At 41.1% G+C, this 23,313-nt stretch overlaps 1 protein-coding gene across 1 annotated transcript in view; it reads right to left on the bottom strand.

Moving 5' to 3' along the window:
• Positions 1-8,949: 8,949 nt before the first annotated feature.
• Positions 8,950-23,313, bottom strand: part of ARMC4 (armadillo repeat containing 4) — a 75,775-nt gene continuing 61,411 nt past the window's right edge. The window contains exon 19 of the mRNA XM_026048804.1: positions 8,950-9,270. Coding sequence (XP_025904589.1) covers positions 9,157-9,270 — 114 coding nt within the window. The 3' untranslated portion in view covers positions 8,950-9,156. The remainder of the gene's footprint in view (positions 9,271-23,313) is intronic.

Below are 23,313 nucleotides of genomic sequence, written 5' to 3'. Positions count from 1 at the left end.
GGTGGTGCTCCTGGCCACACTTGCAGCGGTTTCGGGAAGCTTCCCTCACTCCTTGCTGTGCAACGTGGTGCTGTGGCCTCCTGCTATCCTCCCTCAAAGAGCAGTTCAGAGAGAGTCTCTATAAATCCATGGTGGCCTGGGCCTCGTTGCATTATATGTTCACCTTCTCCATCAGATGGCAGCAGAATTAGCCTGGTTTTATACACCACAGAGTCCACGGTTTGCTTACATTTCCTTCTCAGCAGCTCAGTGAGGAGGCAAGTGTGTGCAGAGGAGGACCAGCTTGTCCATGCAGCATCTGCCAGGTAGACACACTGATTTTGATCACCTGCACACAGCACCACAATGTGCCCGGTGTGCCATAAGTCAGAGTTAAGTCAAAGGTGAGACTCACTGGGAYAAAGCATCTCCTGCTGAACCCCAGCTAAGCACAAGTAAGGGGTCTGTCATGTCAGGAAGGTGTTTTTGAGGCAAGATTTCTGGTGAGGCTTTGCTTGTCAGCAAGCCATGCTTTCCTGAAGAGCCCCACAGCTCTACAGTAAGTAGAGTATGAGCAGCACAGATGTGTGGGCTCAGTGCTGAGCAGGTCTCATTCATACCCCCTTGCCTGAGGTCACGCTGTTGTGGATATATGCCCAGATTTCTGGGGGCTGTTAAATGGCAATGCGTCTGCTCTGAAAGAGTCGTGGCTCATCCTCAGGCCCTCAGGTGACCTGTGCTGCTGCAGTGGGATCAAATGTGTTCATCCCGCTGCTGAGGGCTTCTCATACCTGCCTGTGTTGGTGAGGATGCCTCTAGGCACAGCCTCTTGCAGTGTTTTACTGAGGAAGCCTTTGAAGAACATCTCGTGAAAGGCTGCTGAGCCTCTTATAGTTCAATGAATTCAACTGAGACCTTTTCTTTKTTTTCCAGCATTATTGTAGACACTGTCCTGCAAATGCAGCAAGCCCCACTGGGAGCTTTCCCTCCAAAAGAAGATGCTTGGCCTCCTGCCTGTGTTTATGTGAGATTCTCCACAGGTTGAGCCATCATGTCCCAGTTAAGGTAATTCTGCTTGGCAGCAGCACTAGATAATTTGCAATGAACATTTACAAACTGGCCAAGGAATATGGTTTTCAACCCAAAGGACCTATTTTTTTAAGGTCCTTATCCCATGGAGCGGCATTGTGATTTTGTCCTTGGTAGGCCTGGAACTAGGCAGCAGATAACTGTAAAAACGCTCAGRGTACTTGGAAAGGACCTAGCCATGTCAGTGCTCTCCAGTGAAAGAAGCAGGCACAAACACGCTGGTTTGCCAGAGGTCTGTGTCTGGCTCCAAGAAGCCTGCCCTTGTTTGCATTGCTAATCTATGGAGACAGAGGCTGCAAAGGGAGATAGCAGCCGTTCACAAGCTTTTTCTTGCCCTGCTTCTGCTGGGGTCTGCAGGCCAGCAGCCATATGAGATGATATGGGAGGACTCTGCAGTCATCAGAGCGAGATAGAGGGACCTCGGAGCCGACCACACGTCTTCACACTGATGGTCCTTGTGCTTTGCCTGCACTCAGCTGCTTGCGGGGCTGGCCAAGGCTCGGCTCRCTGCAGCCTGGTGGGCCGCTCTCCCAAGGGACATCCCTGTGAGGCTCACAGTGACCCAGGGAAGGTGCGTGAGCCCCAGGCGGGGTTGGGACCCAGCTAAGCAGAAAAATCCCTGCAAGTTCTTTCGGAGTTGCCTTCTCATAGGCGAGTGAGGAGGGTAGTTGTTGTCTGCAGATACTTCTGGGTCTTTCTGGAAAGGGGAGCAGCAAGAGGGTGGTTATGGTATATGGGGTATGTCCTTGCCTTGTCCTGGTGTATGTCCCTAATGGGCCCTCCTTGCTGCTTCCACACAACAACCAGGCCCCTGCAGCGCGGAGCAACCTCACGGAGCAGCCGCCAGGCCCTCGGGCTCTCCTGGGGCAGAAGCGGCGCCCGAGGCCTGCGTGCTGCGCCCTGCTGAGGGAGCCACGGCCCCGCAGAGCYGCTCTGAGCTCCTCCTGGCTCCCCGCAGCATTCCCGGCCTGCAGCTCCCTGCCTTTGGCTCTTGCTCAGCAGTTTTGCAATCACTTCGGTTACAGTTACTCCAGGCGAGTTTGCCCAGATCGCACATGCTAGCGGCTAATGTAAAACGTTGCCTGCCCCAGAAAGAATGGGCTGAGCTTTCAGGTATTTTTTCCACTTTTTTTTTTTTTCTTCTTTTCTTTTTCTTTTTTTTTTTTTTTTTGATTAAAGCCTTGGAGCACGTTGAAGGGAGACGTGCAGGTGGCAGCCACCTTTGGCAACCCAACGCCCTGCACATTCTTCCTGCTTTGTCAAACTGCTACCAGTTGATTATCTCAACACAATCCCGTTACTTCGCCGGACTGTTTCATTTTAGAAATGCAAACCTTGTGGACTTCTGACAATTGCTAACTTTCTCATTGGATTAAATTCTTAGACAGCTTTATTGTTTCATGCTGTGGGGTTTTCCAGGGTTTTCTTTGGCTGCGCCAGCCTTTTTAAACTGCCGTTTAGATTCGCTATGCAAACAGGCGCCCGGGTGCGTGCAGCACACACCCCGGCGGGCGCAGCCGGCGGCCGCGCTGCTCCCTCACTGCTGCTGCTGCTGCTGCTGCGCGGGACGCCCGCTCGCACCTCGCCCCGGGGCCCTGCGCGTGGTCCCAGCGCTCGCCGGCGCTGCTGTGGGGCGGGAAGAGGTGCTCCGCTCCATGGGGCTTCRCAGCCCCAAAGCGGCTTGCCCGGTTTGAGCATTTTGGCCAGCGCTTGCTCCAGGGGTGAGGCCTCGGCATCGCCATGGCTTTCTGCCCGAGTTGCAGTAGCTGTTTGCGGTAGGGAACAGMAGTCTGCGGGCTGCACGGTCCTCTCCCGGGGCAGTGAGGTCTGATGAAGGTCTGATGAAGGCTGTCTGAGGGTGCTGTGGGGCACTCAGGCCTGTGTTTCCAGTGTTATGCACTGGGGAGCACAGGGTGATCTGCTCCTAGGGCTGAAATGGGTTCYAAATCTCTGGTGTGCGCATGGATTTGGTGTCTGCATGGATCCATGCAATTATGCCRGGAAGGAGACACATAATTTCCATCTAGTTTGAGCAGAAATAAGTGGTTACTATTCCACATTCCTCAAGTTCAGTCTGGGTGYGAGGGCACTTAGATATGGGTAGCTGCCAGTGCAGCTATAACCAGAGCACAGACACCTGCAGTGGTTGGGGACCGCTGAGAGCAGCAGTGCCCATACAGCCCGGCGGGCACGAGTGTCACAAAGGCTCACGAAAATCTGAAGGGCAGCCCTGGGAGGACTGGAGAGAGCTCTGGCTTTTCTCCTGCTGGCCTTGGAAGGAATTAGGCCTCAGCTTCTGTGGAGAAATCACTCTGCTTTGTTTTGCACCTCTTYGTGCCACATCAGATCCAGGGCTTGGCAGTCACCTATATTCCCGAGTTGCTACGCTGAAAAACATTCACCTAGTCATTACATTCTGGGAAGTGAACCAACGCTGGCCCACAGATGTCCGCTTCTCCAAATATTTTTCCTTTTACATGATACCCCACCACAGACAGWTGTGGAATGGGCTGGAAGGAGGCATCCATCTGACCGTAACTTCTGATTCTGAACATATTTTGCCCCTCGTCTGCAAGTGCACGTGTAATGTTTCTGTCCAAAGTCTGCCTCAGCTCTGCTTTGAGTATTTTCCTCTRTAGCCCCATGAAGGGGTAGGAGTTAGCTGGTCTGCTTTCTATATGGCCAAATTAAAAACAAAAACAGCCACAAGTGAGCGAAATGAGGGTCTGCAGAGTGAGGCTGGCAGCCATGGGAAGGAATTTTTTTCCATGTACTGGGCAAGAACAGCATAGAGAGGAGAATGCAGGAGCTCCTGCACCGTTCCCTGCAGTCGCTTGCCACTTATGCCTCAGCTGGGTTACAAAGGCAGTGGGATTTTCGCTCTCAGACCTACACAGCACYGGTCCCTTCGCTAAGTACACTCAGAAACAGTCCTCTGTTGAACTGGTTGTCCCATGAAAACGTCCAGAGAAGCCCCCTTGTTTTATATCATCCTCCAGTGTGGCCCTAATCAGCCTCAGTTCTGTAGCCAAGTTTTACTACACTGCTGACCATGTACCACCAGTCTCTTTCTCCTCTTTTTTTTTTTTTTTTAAATAATGTCTGTTTGTCCCAATATGGGTTCCCCCACCCTTCCGTCACTGGAAGGTCTAATGCTGAGTGAAAAACCACGAATATTCCTCAAACGTGTTCTGCCAAGTCTCTTTACAGTACAATACTGGCAGGCGCGAAACACTGGGGCTGAGCAAATATGCAAGCTTCATCACATTAAAGGAAGCAGAGCAGCAGGACTATTGCATCATTCCATGGCTTCCCAGACGTTGTTGTTATTTTTTTCATTAGTGCAACAGAACGGCACTCGGTGCTTTTGCTAACGAGCCAGGGAGGCCCCAAAACGCTGTTGACTGGAGGAGAGAACGGGGCAATTGGAAAGATGAGTGGTTTGCAGCACTGATTTTATAGTGCAGCCTCTACCAGTCTGTGGTAGAGGGAACCAGCAACATGATCTATGTTCACATTTTTTTTTTKTTTTTCAAAAAGGACACATAGCCAAATACTCAAAGCTATTTGCTTGTTCAAGACAAGTTATTTGAAGATTTAACTACTACTGAGTCAACTAACAATTTTCAGCAGTAAATCGTTTCAATGCCGTATCATATGCTTTTAATTTCATCAGTATCTTTCTAGTGACTTCTGAATTACCATTTTTATTAAAATCTTTTTTTCAAAGCAGTACACAAATCCCCGGGTGTTTAACCTGGGTATCAGCACTCGCAGCCCAAGGCTCAGCCACCACAGCCAATTTCTGCTCCCAAAGCCACCCTGCTGGTGCAGGTGCTCCCTGTTTTCTCTTGGCATGCCCCAAGTGCCTCACAGGAGTGGTACGTGTCATGGAAGGGCTGGAGAAAAATCCACCACCAAGAGTTTAATGAACCATTTTGCCAAAGAAAAGCTTCTAGGGAGATTCTCACCTAATCACGAGTGGAGAAAGCAGCAGCCAGGATCCTGGTTCAACAGGGAGGTGCCGGAAAACTTGCTCTGTGACCTATCGTTTCATGGCTCAGGCTTAGCACAAGTTCATTCTTCTGGCCCTTCTCCAGAATACATTCGAAGTGACAACAAAGCACAGTTTTGGCTGGCTGGCTGCCCTATCTCGTCACCACATCAGGATTCCTAAATGATAGGAGAAAACCCAGGGATCTTGTGGAGCTGGTTTTGTGCCGCTGGGGAGCTGCGAAAGCGATAGGATTAGGCCACGTCATACAAGCCGATAGCCAAAGCCAACGCTTCCCTGTGTGGGTTTATGAACCTTGGAGAAAGGAAGCAGGTTTGTAACCAAAGTAGAATTGATTGCAGTCATGGTAAATGAAGGCTCACACAGCCGAATTGCCCTGTGTCCCACCTAGATTCAAGTAAAACCCATAGCTCGCCAGTGAAAACAACTGGGAAAAAGGAGAGAAACTTGCCAACCTAAAGGTGCCTGGCAGTTATCACAGAAACAAGTTGTGAAAACAAGCAAAATTTACATAAATGCTATTCATGCCTTCCCATTAAATAGGGAATATCATAGGACTGATATTTAGGCAACAAGATGCAAAGCACCTGGTACTATGTAAAACTGCACTCAAGAAGTCAGGGAAAGGGCTCAGTCTTTGCTAGCACCAATATTCAGAGCAGCAAAACGTTGAGTGCTGAGGAACTTCACTGCTTAAGCAGGGGACAGAACAATACTTGGTAAAACTCATTTCCTTCAGAAACCGTGTAGTTTARCTTCCTCTTGCCATGGCTCCATCTCCAGACACTCTGGTCCTGGTATGTGTCAGGTCATTGAAAAACAGGAGATCAGGGAGCACTGCTGCTCCCCATTATTCTCGATCCCGAGTAGTATGTGGTGAAGCTGAAGTGGCTAAAGAAGCAGCAAACCACAATTAACAGTTGGGGAGCAGTTAGCTTCTGGCTCTGGAAATACGCTCTGCRAACAGCCCGAGTGTGGAAACGTGAACGCTGTGCTACAGAAACACATTTCGCATTTTCTTTGTAGTCATTCTGTTATCATATGTACTTTTCTTTTTTTTTTCAGTAGAAATGTGCAAGGAACAGCCACCTAATTTATTATGAGATGAAATTCTTAAACTAACATTATCTAGCACAGCCACCCAGGACAGCCCACACCTCTGACCCCCAGTGTCAGCAGTTCATTTGACTCATTCTAGGCGCTACAAAAAGGAAGAGGAATCACATTTCTTACGGAGCGATCAGTTAGCAAATTAGCGATGGGAATCTGCAGGCACACGCGACTCTCARGCTCATTTACCCTCTGAAGAAAAGTTCTGGTGAGGAAGCAGAATAACAAAGCCCCTAATCCGTCTCAGATGCCATTGCGCCCAGGCCGTGAAGTTTATATTGCCTTAACAACTTGGAGACAATATTGTGTGTCAGAACACACGCACTTGTCATTAGCCTGAACATTAAGAGGAAATGAACATAAATCCCAGATTTAAATGTGTAGTTTGAACATCCTGGGATAATTAAATTATTGATAATGGTTATCTGTCACCAAGCAATAAATCATGGAGTGGCAAAACAAAAGCTATCTTGCTGCTGACAGATACATAGACTGAAAGATTTGCTCGGCCTTTAAGCTTCCAAAAGTAATTACAGAAAGGTGAAAGATTTCTCTTCTTGCCTTTTTTTCCTCATCATTTCTAGTGTTTCCATACTCAACRTGACACTTTTTCACAGCATCTTTTCTTATTCGGCTCTGATTTTTCTGGCGTTTTAATGGAAGCGAGGACGGGAGCTGGCAGCTCGCAGCGGCGGCGGGTCGGCCTCGCGCGCGCTGCCTCGGCACGTGCTGCTCTGCGCGCTCCGCGGAGCTGCCGCGCGGGGTTTGAGGCGCTGCTCGACTCTCTTCTTGCAAGCCAAGGTCAAAAGCAGAGTCAAAGTGAGAAAGTCAAAAGCAAGTCAAAGGGACGGCAAAATCAATCTGAACAGACTGCAGGCTGGAAGTACTGCAAGCCTGGGAAAACAAAGGAATTACATGAAGAAAACCAGCAAGCAGAAGCCAGCAAAGAAACGCACCTGTGAGGGATCCCCTTTTGAGTCTCTTGATTTTTGCAATAAAAGTAAGGACCTTATATTAGGTTTTTAGCAGCAGGGCGCAGAGCGGCTCCTCGGCAGGCCACGGTGCTGGGACACTCCACACGGAGCCCCTGGGAGCCTGTCAGACGCCCACGCTGTCCCGAGCGCCCCGGAGCAGCCCGAGACTGGCTTCGTTTATTCCCTGCCCAAAACGAAATCTCTTCATATTCATTACGTGAAATCCAGCAGTTTTAGTAACTTCAAAAAATGTCTGTTTTTTAAAATACASCTCTTTTGACTGTGTGGCAAGTCTGTGTTGATTTCACAATTTCTTCTTCCTGTGCAGAACTTAAAAACTACTATAATAACATAGGAAAATACCACCTTACACTGAGGATGAGGTGTCCTATATATTTAAACCAAGTCTTCAGCTGAGCTATTCAAAAGCTTAAGGGCTCCCAGCRCGTGTGAGAGCATTGCACTGAGCCTGTGTAATTTGTGACACTTATTTCCCTGGTACCTGTATTATAAAATTAGGTTTCCTATAAAYTAATACCACTTGAATTCTATGTTAAGGAGCCAGGAGTGCTTTGAGAGGTCAGGTTAAGGACAACTGTTATTGTCAGGGAGGTTTTTTCCCCCACACCAATAAGGAAAATAAGCCACTATTTTATATAGTTTTCATAGGCAAGACTGCCACATCTTGTCTCACAAAAAAGAAATAAAAAGAAATAACAGAAATAACACTGAGCCCTCCCCTTCAAAATGAATCCATCAATCAAATCTTTTCGAGTGTTTATGTGACTAGCTATGGAGCAAACACTGTTACCAGCGTTGTGACAGCCGTAGAATAATACAGATATGTCTGTTTAAAATAACACACCAGGCCTAAGGGCCAGAGCCAAAAAATAGCTGAAATAATAGTATTTTCTTGGTCACTGGTTGCTAAATTGAATTTGTGCCACCCCTGTGACCATAGAGGTGTTTGCATTGATCAAAACCACTAATAGGATTAACGTTTTGATTTGTTTGACTTTCTTTTTTTCAGTTTTGTCACTTGTAATTAAGCCATTACCATTTTTAGGGAAATGTCTTGGTCACTATTATTTGTTGAGCATGGCACATACTTTATCAAAGAACCGATAACAGTTTAACAGATATTTGGGATGTAGTTCTGTGGCTCTGTTATCTGAATAATTGATTACATGGTGGTTGTTGAATACCAGTAATTGACTATATGGTTATTGAAAGGGATTTAATAACTCTAAATATAATTTTGTATATAGGAGTAAAGTAACTACCTCAAAACATGCTGCTGGCAGTTTACAAATGGAAAATCTCAGAGAAATAATCTATAATGTGTAAACATGAAGTGATACATTTTATTTACAGCTGATAAATTTCAATTTAATTTAAATGTATATGTTAATTGAGATACACATTTTATCAGCTTCTTGTGAAATTAGGCGCTATTTTGTTTGATGCTGGTAGTAAGAGAAAATGTGGAATGATGTCTACAGCTACAGCTGTTTGCAGTCCTTATGTAACACCAGATGTGAGATTGATGTATCTATAGCTTGTCCTCTCCTGTGAATTGCAAGTGATCAAACAGGCAAAAAAAACATAGTGACAGGATGATTAGACAAGTTTAGCAGGAAGGGAATTGTTCAAGACATTCATAAATTACTGCACAACCACACACGTGCTGCAGTGGGAAATGTATTTATTGTAACCTTACAGCTATGGCAAAACACATATATCTAAGCTGAATCTGAGATACAAGCTTATTAATTACAGAAAACTACTTTGACCTATCTTATAGACACCATCAGGGTAAAAACAAACAAAACCTCCTTTTGTTTTCACAGACTTATTTTTATTAGTAAATTACTCTCCTATAAACATTTTATGAACTCTACTGTGAAAGACAGATACTAGATCAAGCAGTCATGCATTTTAGTGTAGCTGCATTGTAAAAGAAGTCGGTGGATAAGAGCTGTGGAAGCATCAGCCGTATTTTGCTTTTTCTGTTGCCAGAGCCAGCCGGCGAATGTTGGCTATGCAGCCAGCTGCCGCCTCCTGGAGAGTTTCATCCGTGGAGCCTACCATAGCCAGGAGGAGCTAGGGAAAACACAAAAGAGAAACAGCATCAGGAAAACAAATCCGTATGTTTTTTCTGCAACTAATGTTCAAATCACATACACAACAATTGTACCAATCTACTCAGATACATACAGAGAAATAAAGTGTTAAAAATTGCGGTAACCAAAGTTATTTGCTAGCTAAGATATAGAAATAAAATGCTTTAAGGTTTATAATATTTGTTCCTTACACTTCATGTACTGATTATCTCATTACCTCTGCCTCTCAGTTCTGACTTAGCTCTTTCCTTGAGAGTAGAAAATGCACATGCCTTAATTRAAATGAGGATTGCTCCTCAAGGCATAGTAGTGTATTTGTACATGCTGAAGATTTCCAGCAAACAAAACTCTGCACGGTGTTTTGGCCTTGATCTTGAAACTGGATCCATGTGAAAGGGCCCTCGTGTCCCATTGACTGCAGTAAGTTTCTTTATTGTCACAGCAAACCACTCACGTGAAACTATTTGAGGGATAACAGTCCGAGCATAACATTCTCAAATGTTTGCACGTAAGAGTGAAAAACAAAAGTTCAACAAAAGCCCCAAACTTCTGGAGCTGATTCAACTCTTCAGTCATGTGGAGCAGATCCTTTAYTCTGGAAGCCATTCAGCTCTTTCAGTGGAAACTCCCTTGGAGTAAGGCACTGCTCAGCACCAGTATGACATAAGAGAGGGCTTGAGGAGAAAACATTTTTACATATCAGAAAAACATTAATAATCACTTTTTGGCTCTTATTTTCTTAGTGTGTTGCAATCAGTGATGCAACTGCAGAGGCAATATATGCTGGAAAACCAAAGACTTATTTAGCTTAAATCAACTCTGTGAAATCCTTAGGTTTCTGAAAATCTGCCAAACTTAATGTGAGTTCAGGTATTTTGAAGCTCAGACAGCTCTAATTAAAACCTAGATTTTCAGTCTGCAATACTTAGGATTCTGCGTTCACCCAAACAATGTTGAGTCAAACCACAAAGAAATCTGTTATCACTCAACTCYGGTGCATATTTTTCATACAGCTAAAATATTACATAAAATTATGAACTGCTAAATATAAAAGCATAAATTGAATGCAGACATCAAATTCATATGCTACCTTTTTCTAACCTTCCAGCAATCATGAGGCATGGGCCACAGCTGCACACATATGGCATTTGCTTATAGAGATCAAAGCATTTTATACTTGAGGAAGTATTTGTGTTAGCCAAATGTACAAAATAAGCATCTTGCCAGTCACCTTTCACTCTTTGACCCCTATATATAACCTATAAGATTGCCTGTAATATGCCTGAATTATGTCAAAAAGACCCTTCTTGTAAATTAAGCATTGATGGTAAGTTCTTCTAGCCACTCTTCTTCCTATAATTTCCATTAATGTAATCAATTGTTTAATTGTTAAGAATTCTTGAAGTGTGAATACTGTGAAAGGATACACCTGAGTTAAAACCTCTATTTTAAAGATGATGGCAAATGATATGTGAAAGCCTTATATTTTCATATTTTATTGATATACAAAATGCAGGCTAAGTTAWGCAGGCAGTGAAGTCAGTGGAAGTTTCACATCTGATTTCAGATGGGGACGAGACCAAGCTGTTCATCTCCATGCAGCAATAAAGCTGCTTTACACAGCACAGGAGCCAGAATGCAGGTCTTAGCAGACAATTCACTTTTTTGAAAGAAATATTGCTGGATGAACATCCTTCTTCCCTCATAATTTCTGCAGTTGATTTCTTATTGGTCTAAACTATAAAGTGTTTCTTTGGGTACCTCAGAATGTTCTTATAGAACTTATAGAAGAAAACTGACATAGACCTTCATTTCCCTGACTCGAAACCAAAAACATGCATCTGCTATGGTAAAGCCATAAGTTTCACATTTTGGAGCAAGGAAACTATCATCTGCCTTGTGTTATTACTCACTGCATCTTCACAGGCCTACTGCAAGGCTTCTTCAGTTTGGTGACTGTGGAAGCCCAAACTTAATAATTTCAACATGAGAATTACTATTTATTTATAAGAGCAGAAGTTCATCATGAAGTTAATGCTTTGGAGATATGTTATTTAGTAAAAATATAGTAAAAAGCAAAAATAAATCTGCCTCTGTTATGTCTACATATGGTATGTAAGCCTCAGTTCAAGGTTATTTATTCCTTCGTTAGCCACTATTTGTTTCTAGGCTCAGAAGACTTTATGCTTATGGTAATATGAATGCCACCAATGCAAACAACAATTTTAATGAACATAGTAAAAACTGGGAAGTTTCCCTTTTGGGTTTAGTGGGACAAAGATCAGTCTCTCTAACTGATTTTGTTTTAAGTAAGGAAGTCACTTGCTAGTCGTAACTGCCACATTGTCCAATATCCATTACATTGTGTTTTGGGATTTTCACAACATGACTTGAAAAAAATATTCTTGAAAATAAAGTCTAACACAGTAGCTGCCCCTGGGGATGGAGCAACATTCATCAGTCAACTGACTTCATGTGCTAACAAGAAGGCAACTGAAGGCAGGAATAGCAAAAATGCGGAGTGTTTCAATGCAAGTAGATATTTTCATATTTAGGAATCCAACTTTGAAGATTTTGATATAAAAGCTGTTACTATCTTTGTCTTAAATGAAATAAAATTTTATCCTCTTCTTATGTATCAACAAAGTTACAATTCCTTCAATTCCTGCCTGCAGCTCCTTGATCCTTTTGTGGGTTCAGTTCAATTCACTGGCAATTTGGGTTTCCAATTCAACTATGGAAATGCATTCATAGATCATATGCATGGGTCATATACACATAGTACATGTATTTGACAAATCCAAAAAATCTTTTCTTTTCTTGATTCTGATACATCAATGCAATATAACATGTCCTTTCTGTTGATGCAATGCCCTTGAACTTCATTTATCCCTTCCCTTTACTGTTCAGGTATTATTTTCTGACACATGTAAATGTTAACAGATGTGAGAAGCAGTAAAAAGCATGTGGTATAAATGCTTCTTTCTGGCATATAAAAGGCACTTTCCATAGACAGAGAAAGCATTTGCAGCACTATGTAGACTTCATTTTCAGTTGGCARGTATCTATATTCTAAGGCGAGAGTCCAACTTTTTTTGCACAGTTAGCATGTCATACCAGCAACTAAGCACACATACAAGCTGTTTAGAGAACGTAAAGAGCCTRTGTAGCATTTATGGGTTCCACAAGCAAATGTAAAGCAAAACCAAATCATCTAAATATTCAAAACAATTAAAGAGATTTTGCTATTGTTAAAATAGCTTCAAAATAGCACAGAGCAGTGTGAGTGTGCTAGGGCTGTGCAAACATAGAATATGCAGAATTTACAGAATATGCAGACTGGAAGAGATCCTAGGAGGCGTCCARCCCTTGTCAAGGCAGTGTCAGCTGGGAGATCCGACCAGATTACTCAGGGCTTTATCCATCTGAGCCTGAAAACCTCTAGGGATGGAGAGTGCGTAATTTTGAGGCAACCTGTTCCAGTGCTAGATTATTCTCCTGGAGGAGATTTTCCTCATATTTCATCTCTTTTCTTCTGACTTGTGCCTGTGGTCTCTCAGCCTCCTGCTAGGCATTGCTATGAAAAGCCTGGCTGCATCTTCTTGACCTCCTTGTAGATTTTTAAAGGCYGCTCTCAGGTCCCCTGGAAGCTGTTGCTTCTCCAGACTGAACAAAGGCTGTTTCTTCAGCTTTTCCTCACAAAGGGCAAGTGCTCCCACCACCAACCATCTTACTGGCCCTGCACTGAACTTGTTTTACTTCATTCGTGTCTTTCCTGTATTTTGGGGGGCCTGAAACTGCATGCACTGCTCTAGGTTCAGTCTAATGAGTCATGRGTAGAGGGCAGAAATCACTTCTCTCATTCTACTGGCAATGTTCCTGCTATATTAGCAGTATCCTGCTGGTCGTCTTTGCTGTCAGGAGACACTGCTGGCTCACGTTCAGCTTGCTGTCCACCAAAAGCTCCACCMTGTCTCCACTTCGTGCCACTGTAAGGGGTGACTTGGAAACTTGTGCCAGTGAYTCCCATCCAGACCCATTCCAGGCCTGTCTGGATAGCTCTGCATGGCAGTCCTGCCCACAACGGTATTGAGTCCTCTCCCAAGCCCTCACCACCTCACCTCTCAATTTGATGTTTTTGCAAGCATATGGATAAAAACTATGTTGCCTTCTCCAGGACACTGGTAAACACAGAAAGTGGGACACAGATCCCAGCAAAGAGACCTGCCATACCCAACTTGTTACTGGCCACCAGGTAGATTATGACCCACTAACCACTACCCTGTGAGATGGATTTTAAAACATTTTACACCATGGTTTTACAGATTTGGCTGTCCACTCTTCTAGACTGTAAAATATCTGAAGTTGGACAGACATATAACTGTTTTTAAAATCTCACACAAAGCTGACTCGCCAAAGTCAATGWCACCCCCTGCTCTGCTCTCATCCACCCCGCTAGTCACTTTATGATAGAAGGCAATGATGGCCTGMTTTACCTTTGATAAAACTATGCTGACTGTTCCCAGTCATCTGTTTSTCTTCCTTGAGCTCAGAAACGTGTTCCAAGGAAACTAACTCCATAATTTCCCCAGGGACCAAAGGGAGGCTCACCGGTCTGGAGCTCCCCAGACTGTTGGCAGAAACTACTGCTTAGCAAATTCTCATTGCTGGGACTTAATGCTCTCTGACAAGCAAAGGGATAACAAAAATGGAAAGTTTTTTGTCCTCCAGGGCAGCATTAAGAGGTAAGGGTGTAAGCCATGGCATTTACTTGCACGTCAGGGTATCATGAATGATGCCATCTTCCACCATCTGAAAGTAGAACTTCCTTAAAGTAAAATCTCTACAAATACAAATTAACTAACTGAAAAACTATTTCGTCAAATAGAACAGCAAAGGCATCAAGATAAGCACTTGTAAAAGTCTCCCTTCAAAATCTGGGAATGGATCCATAGTAAAATAAAATACAAATAAAATGGATATTTTCAGAGGAGGCCAGTAACCCTCTTTTCTATGAAGGTATCTTACGAGGATTTTTCACTTCTGCAAAGAAATCGCACGAGGGAATTTCAAAGCATAGAAAATGCACATATTTGAAGATTTACACCAATAAAGCCTGAATCTGACAAAAGCTCAGAAGGTGCTTGTGCSTTGTGCATTGCGTACTATATTTTTAGGCAGTCTCTTTCCTTTAGCCACAGTTATTGCAGCTTCCAGATTCAGTAGTGGGAAGCAAGAGAAAAAGGAAACGGTATTTTCAGACAGAATACAGTTTTGTATGTATTCCTCTTAAAATAAGAGATTAGTCATGTGATGCAGCTACAACTTGTTTTCCAAAACAGTGGGAAGTGTAGAGCAATACTGCTGGACAGAGCTTTCTTTACTCATGCAGAACAGATAAAGATCAGCCTACTCAATACCCTGGAGTCCTGTGAACATGAAACCAAATAATGAATACTGACTAACTCTAAAAAAGAATATGTAATGCCTTTTTCTTTTTTTTTTTTGTCTTCCTTTTTTTTTTTTTTTTTTTTTTTTTTTTAATTAGAAGGGAATACAAACTCCTTCAACAAGATTCATACCCAAACACAGACTGGGAACCTAGTCAGAATTCATATATAGCCTAAAATTCCTAGAACTACAGACATTTGCTTCAGCGAAACTGCTGCTTCTGTCTGTTAGCACTGGTGATGACATCTTGTCGATTGACATAGCATTTCCAGTTAGTGGATTTTTTTTCTAATTTGGATTTAATATCTGACTTCTTTTATGTGCAACATTTCCTAAAGGATGCTGACTTTCTAACACTCTGATCTTCTAATTGCTTAAAACTTCTTTTCCAAAGAAGACATTTTTCACATGCTTTTCATAAAACTAACCTAAAAGAAAAAAATACTTTAAATAAAAGCATATGGTAGAAGCTTATCCAAGAAAGTATCAGTCTAGATCCAGCCAGCATTTTGCTAACTTTCAACACCATATTGCACACTGGAAAATATTAAAGCACCTAGTTTGAGTGTTATGTTACACATACCCCTATGAAAATATTTCTTATACAGTTAAATTATAAATAGTAAAACATACTGCAGAATCAAAGCATAATGAAAGTTAAGCTAAGTCACTGTTTCTAAAGTAAAAGTCATGCTGATTTCCTGGTTTTCTCTTTTAGCTGAGTGAAAAGAAAAGATGTACCACAGGGCTTCCTAAGAAGCCACAGCTCCAAGTTCTGCAGGGTTTTTGGTTGATTTTGTTTTTCTCAGGTGGCACAAAGAGAGTAGATTTCAGATGTAAATTCCCCTGTATCAGGGAATACTCTGGGTTAGCAGAGGTAGAAAGCGCAGCCCTGAGCAGTCCCAGATGATGGGGACCCCCTATGCAGATTCCCTCTCCTCTCCCGCTCTTCTCTCTGGGATTAAGAGCAGCCCCTGGTGCTGCCCAGTCCCRTCACCCCAAAGGTCAGAGGTGCACACGGACAGTCTCCTGATGGCCTCGGAGAAATCCTGTGAAAAATTCACCCAGCTCCTTCCCCATTCCCCAGGACGACAGCAAACTTGTCTGCAGCTTGTGGTGCATTTCCAGAGCACACACAGGTCATCTCCTCTGTTCCAGGACTTAGGTGACTTGGCCTCTGCAGGTGTTTATTTCTTCCTGTATGACCACATGTGATAAGAGAGCTGAACTTCACATGGCTGCAGTTAGGTGAGCTGAATCCCCACAAAACAAGGGATTGCCACAAAACAAGGGAGAAAGAAGAATGTGGCTTGATAGATACAGCAAAATAGGCCGATTTATTTGCACCCTACCATGAGATGTTTACTGTTTGCTTAGAAGATACAATCTCAGTGGATTTCAATTGATTTCATGTCATGGTAGGTTTGCAATTTAAAGTTCTTCTGCATACAGCTTCATTTTTTTCTTTTTCCTCTCTGTTATCTAACCATTCTTGTCTGCTGCTTCCATCTAGTATCCACCTTTATTATAGCTAAACTGAAAGGTGTTTGAGACAAGGACCATCCTTCTCCAACTCATCTAACTGTGCCCTCTACAATGGGGATGACGCTCCTGAATAGAAGTCCTTTCAGGGACACAGCAACAAAATAATAAATAGTATGACAGTTCTCAAACTCTTCAGTAAGGTTAAATTCTTTCCATTGCTAGAAAACMCATACTCCAAATGTCTAAAATGAATTAAAAGACAATATATAAAATCTAAATATATATATTTAAATGTACATATGTTTTTGCTATTTGTATATATGTACCAATTGGGGGAAATCAACCTGCAGCTCTTTCTACACCTCATCTGTATTAATTGTCTTCTGATTTTATAATTATTCAGAGAAGGATACAACACTTCTTGCAAGGCCATAGCAAATGAGCAGAGAATTCTGGAATATCAGTGAAAAGGAGAAAGTGAACAAACTACTACTTGGTAAAATGTAAAATATTTTTAAAAAATCCAAAACTTTCTTGATGCTTTAAAATACGTTATTTTTAAGGTTTCCTCTCTCAAGCTTTAACTCAYAGGGCTTCAAATATTTTCAACAATTTCAGATGTGAATCTAACTAAATATATATATACATCATGCAAAACTAATGCACCTAAATGAAGCTAACACTAAAAATGTTTTCTAATCTTTATTTAAAAAGTATGATTAAATGTAACTGAGATGGGTCCTTAAAGGCAGATATTTTGACCCTATACTCAGCTGTAAGAAGTTTGGTGCAACATTTAGAAAGAATTCAATCATCATGAACATTCCAATGTACAGCGAGTCTTATGGGATATGAAATTCATCCCACAAAAAGCAACAGGCAGATCTGATAATCCAGAAGTGATGAAGCCAAAGGTCTTACAGCATATTTTTATTCAAACCACTTTCTCTATTTTATTTTTATTTCATTGTAATTTTGAAGAGAAGATTAACATATAAAAGGCTGTTGAAGGGCTAGAGAAAATAAAGAATTTCCTTGTAATATTAAAAGAATGACATTGAAGAAAAGCTTTTCTCAATTCGCTGRAAATTCATTTTATTAAGATTAAAACAGGAGCCTGCTTACTTACTACACAGACATTCAAAATGGTAGACTGACACCATGAATGCTCCTTTACTTTTCATAATTTAGTTTGAGTTAATAACATGTTGCGGTCCATCCTGTCCTTATATTGCTGCCCTCATGAGCAATCTTTCTTACTATTGTTTCCTGTTTCTTCTCCTTGCTTATCTGCTTTTTCACACTTTTTTTTTTCTTTTTCATTTCATGTGAGTAACACTTTAACATTGTTCTCCCTTCCCAAATGTTTCTGAGATATTAGTACAGAAAATCGGAGAAAGCATTGCTAGTAGTCTTGATTTTCCAAATTTTAAAATTACCCTTACTGGAAATACCGTAATTCTCTCTCCATCTGTCTTTCTATCTCCAGCAGTCATAGAAAGATCATTTGGCAGCTAAGATGGGGCATTTGAAAATGAAGCAAGTCAGAGAAACAAAAGGAGCCCTAAGCTGACCATTAATACTCACAGGGTGAAAACATAGTGCATTTGGTTCTCTGGTTTATCCAGTTTTCTTGAAATGCTCTATACCTAGACAGCCAACATTGAATTGCAGCAACCAGAAGCCACAGTTTGCAGATCAGTGGCAAATTTTGCAATGTGTATCTCAAGCTGCACCTTACGGCAGAAATAAGTATAAAATCTGACCATATTTGCAGTTTTAAAGGTATGCAATATCTACTGCAATGCCAATGTTTGAATTAACTTCAAGATGTGTTCTGCATGCAATTCCAAGTACTGATTTTGGTCTCTAAAGTCAATATAGTTTTAGGTCTAATGATAATAGTCTTTATCTCTGTCTATATCCGACCATAATAATCAAAAACAAGGGAGTCCTTTTTCTAGTAAGCCTTACATACTAAATTCTGGGGACCAAAGCAGAATGTCTTTATGGGAGACCCATATGATAGCATCTATTTCAAATAACAAGTTAGGAAATTTTAAACCTCTGGTTTTTCTGGCCTTGTAAGCCAGGATGCCTCTGTGGGCATCCAGGTGGACAAGAAGTTGACCATGAGCCAGCAATAGTGCCCTGGTGGCCAAGAAGGCCAAAGGTATCCTGGGGTACATGAAGAGCATTGCCAGCAGGTCAAGGGAGGTGATCCTGCCTCACAGCACTGGGGAGGCCACACCTGGAATGCTGTGTCCAGTTCTGGGCTCCCCAGTACTAGAGGGACATGGAGCTACTGGAGAGAGTCCAGCATTGAGCTACAAAGATGATTAGGGAACTTGAGCATCTCTCATGGGGAAAGACTCAGAGAGCTGGGCCTGTGTAGCCTGGAGAAGACTGGGAGGGGAGCATCAGGGTGTGCAAATATCTGAAGGTTGGTATCAGGAGGATGGGCCAGGGTATTTCAGTGGTGCCCAGCAACAGAACAAGAGGCAACAAACACAAACTGAATAATAGGAAGTCCCATCTGAATATGAGGAAAAGCGTCTTGATTCTAAGAAAAACTGTTCCACTGTGATGGAGCACTGAAACAGGCTGCCCAGAGAAGCTGTAGAGTCTCCTCCCTAGAGATATTCAAAATCTGCATGGATGCAATCCTGTACAACGTGCTCTAGGCAACCCTGCTTGAGCAGGGATGTTGGATGATTTCCAGAAGTCCCTTCCATCTCAAGCACTCTGTGGTTCTCTGTTTTCATTGTTTGTGAAATACTCAGTGGTTAGATCCCACGTCTGAAAATCCTTACACTTTGATTCCCCATTTTTCACTAATTATTTACCATCTGAGATCTTTTATGTCAAAATACAGAACTCTGAAAAGCAACATTAAGACTAGAACTCATCCTACAATCTACACTCTGCAAAGAAGCTTTTTCTTAGCATCTGTACCGTGAAAGAAACAGCAGTAAGATATGCCACAGTACTAAAAGATACTGCAGTGTGGTGTTTGAAAAGGCAACACTGAAAAGATTACAATGACTAAGGCTTAAAGCCAATTTTAAATAAGCCTGATTGATTCTGCAGGAAGAAGGAAAAAAAGAAGTTTTCATAGATGGCAATAATGAATGCTTATTTTGGTACATTAAGAGACTCCTGAGTGATAATTTAGCCTCCGTTTACACATATGTATCTGTATGTATGTATGCAAATTCATATATGTGTATATAAGAATAGCTATTTTTAAGGGTAAGTGGATCATATTTTCACTGAATGTCAAAATAGACTTATTCACACAGTCCAAAATACCATTATTATTATTTCTTACGTTCAGCTTCTGTGAATAGCTCTGTATATACAAGGAAACTATTTTTGATCAGCTGAATGCCAAAATAATCACCTGGCATTCTGCCCTTGTGCATTAAGCCCAGTAACTTTCAATTAAGAAAATGAATTTTAATAATTGACAATTTAGCTAAGGTCTTATTACAGAAAGATAAAATAAATTTAATATTCTTCTTTCTTATTATTGTTAAATTAGAAGGAAACATTTCACATAGTCAGAAGGATCAGACTTGGTGCAGGGAGCTAAACAATTGCAAGAAGCTGCTCTGTGTATTTCTGTGGTTTCAAGATAGTGCCAAGTCGGAAGGAAAAGACATTCCCTGCATTTTATAAAGTAAGATAAATACAGAGAAGAAATATAGATGAAAGATGGAACTGCTATCTACGGACCCTGCCAGATTCCTAGGCTTTTTGGCACACCTATTGAAGCTGGCAGACTTAGCCAGTAGCAATCTTTTCCATTAAAAGGAGCAGCATATATTTTGGTTTAACATACTTTGTTTATGCATTTTTAAGCTTCAAAAATGTCTATTTAAATTTTTTTTAATGATTCCTTCTGCACAGTTGGCTGCAATTGTACTTATTTGAAATGGCTCATTTATCACTAGTAGAGCTGCAGGGCACAGCTACTGTTGAACAGCTTCAACAAACCTACAGCTTAGTGGGACAAGCTTCTTTTTATAAGACTAAAGATGTTTAAAATGTGCCAACAGGAACTTTATGCCAGCTTCCAGGTTTGTTATCCAAATGTTACTAAATTAGAGGTCTCCTGAAGCACAGAGTTTGGGCAAAGATGAGCTGATCTCCCCTGGGCTGCTGCTTTTTTTCCTATCTGGGATTAGCCAGACTTCAACAGAGCACTTGCCACATATTACAAACTTCAGTAATGTGAAATTTTGAAAAATCATCTGAAGTCTGAGGCTTAATCTACACTGAAGTCAAACTTTATCACCTTTGGCAGTCGTGCAAAAGCAAAGTGTTTCATATTTAAGTATCCCTGCYTTATGAATGGTGAAATTCTGTTTATTAGGAAGGATAAGGCTTTCTGGTTTCTGTTTCCCAGAGCTGAAATAGTAAAGAAAATGTTCACACCTGCTACTTGCTAACACAAGAAAAACTGCAGTGAGGTAACATTGTTAATTTTCCATAATCCTTCTGAAACAAAATGAAATATGCTAGTATAGGGTTCAGTTTATGGAATTGCTTGTTTTTGAAATTTGGAAGTGATGTGATCAATGCCTTTGGGGATGGAGGAGGTGATCGCTGATAGACATGCAGCAAATTTGCCATCTAGTGCCCTCTTTCTTCATGTCCAAGAACTGTAATTAATTTATAAAAAGCAAGAGGCATTAGCTTGGAGTATTTGCCAAACACACTGYATCTCCAGCCTGAACTGCGGAGCCAGAAGAGAGCCAAACACAACCATTAAAAAGAAGGTTCTTTCAATTTGGAAATAAAAGATGTAAAGATACAAATAAAAAAGTACATGTGTTTTAATTATATATACATGGACATATTATTACACCAATGTCATATGAAGTGTTTTGGACTGATTTAAAAAGAGATTTTTGTAAGCTTTCGTTGATAATAAAAAACTGTGACTCGTATACTCAATACTCTCACCAGAGAAGCAAAAAACAAGCAAAATACCTCAAAACAAGCTACCTCTAAATCAAACACACCTAAAGAAGAAGGTAATGGTACTTTTACATTTCAGTTTCTGAATTTCAGTTTTGTATGGTTTATGGTAGAAACTGKGTTTAGAATATTTTCAGTATAAATTATTAGTAATTGTCATCCATATTTTGCAATTCACATATATTTATTTCACAGAGATGGTCTTATGAAAGCCTCTTCACATAAAAAAAAAGTTAGCCAAAACTTCTCGTAAGATTTATGACTTCAGCAACAATGGCCAATATTTTGGAAGCATTGTACAAAAAAATAAACAGAATGTATTTTATAATACACTATAACAAATGTTATTATAACAAAGGCTATAAGAACATTTTAACTATTAAATGTACCCCCMAAAAATATGTCTCTTGAGGTTATAGGCTGATGGGAGTATAAGAACAACTCTGATGGATTAATTAAAATATACAYGCATGCATATGTGCATCCACATATACTTCAATATATGTATCAAGTAGCACTCTTAGGAGTACAAGACCTTTTCTGCCTCCCTTATTAAACTAGGTATTTCAAATTAATTTCAGTATCCCTATTAAAGTTCCTATATACTATAACAATTGATATTCTAGGGGGGATCTATTAATATTTCTTTGTAATATGAAAATGGAGTACTTACATTTTTGCAAATAATTCAAAGAAGCAGAGGACAGAGTTAGATTAAAAAGCAATTCTGTACAGTGGTAGGCAGGTTATTCACCTTCAATATTAAAAAAAGTCTGTTTCCTAACTGTAAGTTTGATCTACCTTTCAGGCATGRATTTTAATCATTGATTTAACCCATCTCTCTTCCTCTGGTCCTCGAAATATGGTTATGGATATTAATATTCTAGGAACAGGAGACAGTGGAGTTGTTTACAGTGCAGCAGAGCAATAACTATTAAATGAACTTGCTGGATGAATAAAAGCAGTTCAGAACACTGCAGAGCTCAACAGAGGCTAATTTGCTGTGACTTTCTGTAGCCATCAGCGGAGACCCACACGGGGAAAAAAGCTGCCAACATCGTGGTTATGGTTCCCATGTGGGTTCCTGATGTTCAAGTGACTGTTCTTTACTGCCCAATTTCCATGTTTTTCAAACAAACAAACAACCCCCAGAAACACAGTCAGTATTTGGTACTTTCACATCAGCTAGTTAAATTGCAACTATGAATTGGCAGTAGTTGTATCTTGGTTTTACTTGCATTGTCAAAAATGATCAATACAAATATTTCTACTTTTTTTTTTCTACCATTTCTTYATTTAGAATATTTATGCACTATCTGACAAGGTTCTGACAAGTGTACAAAGCACACCTGAAAATAAGAATACACTGTTTGCTTTTTTAGTTTCATACCTTACTATTTAAAGCCACAGGTATTCTTTTCACAGAGTCTAATGAATTTGTATCTACATAATTTACAAATATTTATCATTTTTTCAGCCAGTGATACCTCTGCCAAAACTGGAACCTGCTACTACAGAAAAATGCAGTATGTTGTTTTAAAGGCATTATATGATTTCTCAGTGTGTTGATCTCTTAAACTTCTCTAAAACAATGAAATGCATGAATAAATGTTGTGTCAGCCTTTAAGATGCGAATGATTCTTATAAAAAGCAAACAATTTCATCTGAGGTTTACAAAGTGTGTTTACAAATATTAAACACTGACTAATATCTGTGGGAAAAAAAAGAAAAAGAAAACAGATACCAGCTTATTTCGCAAAGTCCAACTTCAGTGGTGATCTACATTAAAACCATTACCTTCCTTCAATTTTCAGCCCTGTCTATGCAGGCCAATATTATAGCATGAGAATGTCTAACCTGGCAAACAGTTCCCCAAAGACATGGAAATCGAAATAGAAAATTGGCCAATCAAACTCTGAGAGGAATATTGTGGCCAAGCAGGCTAATGATGATAATAATGATAATCTCTGATGTTCAGACAGAGCTTACACAGAGACAGGAAAGTTATTTTACCTGATTGAGTATTCATACCACTATTACTGGAATACGGAATCATGTTTTGATGTTGAAATTTAGTAAAAAAAAAAAAAGAGAGAGGCGA

Source organism: Nothoprocta perdicaria, unplaced genomic scaffold, assembly GCF_003342845.1.
Source record: "Nothoprocta perdicaria isolate Ctin4 unplaced genomic scaffold, notPer1 scaffold_57, whole genome shotgun sequence".
NCBI lineage: Eukaryota > Metazoa > Chordata > Aves > Tinamiformes > Tinamidae > Nothoprocta > Nothoprocta perdicaria.
Note: the sequence above shows the minus strand (reverse complement) of the source record. Positions and strands in the feature narration are given on the sequence as shown.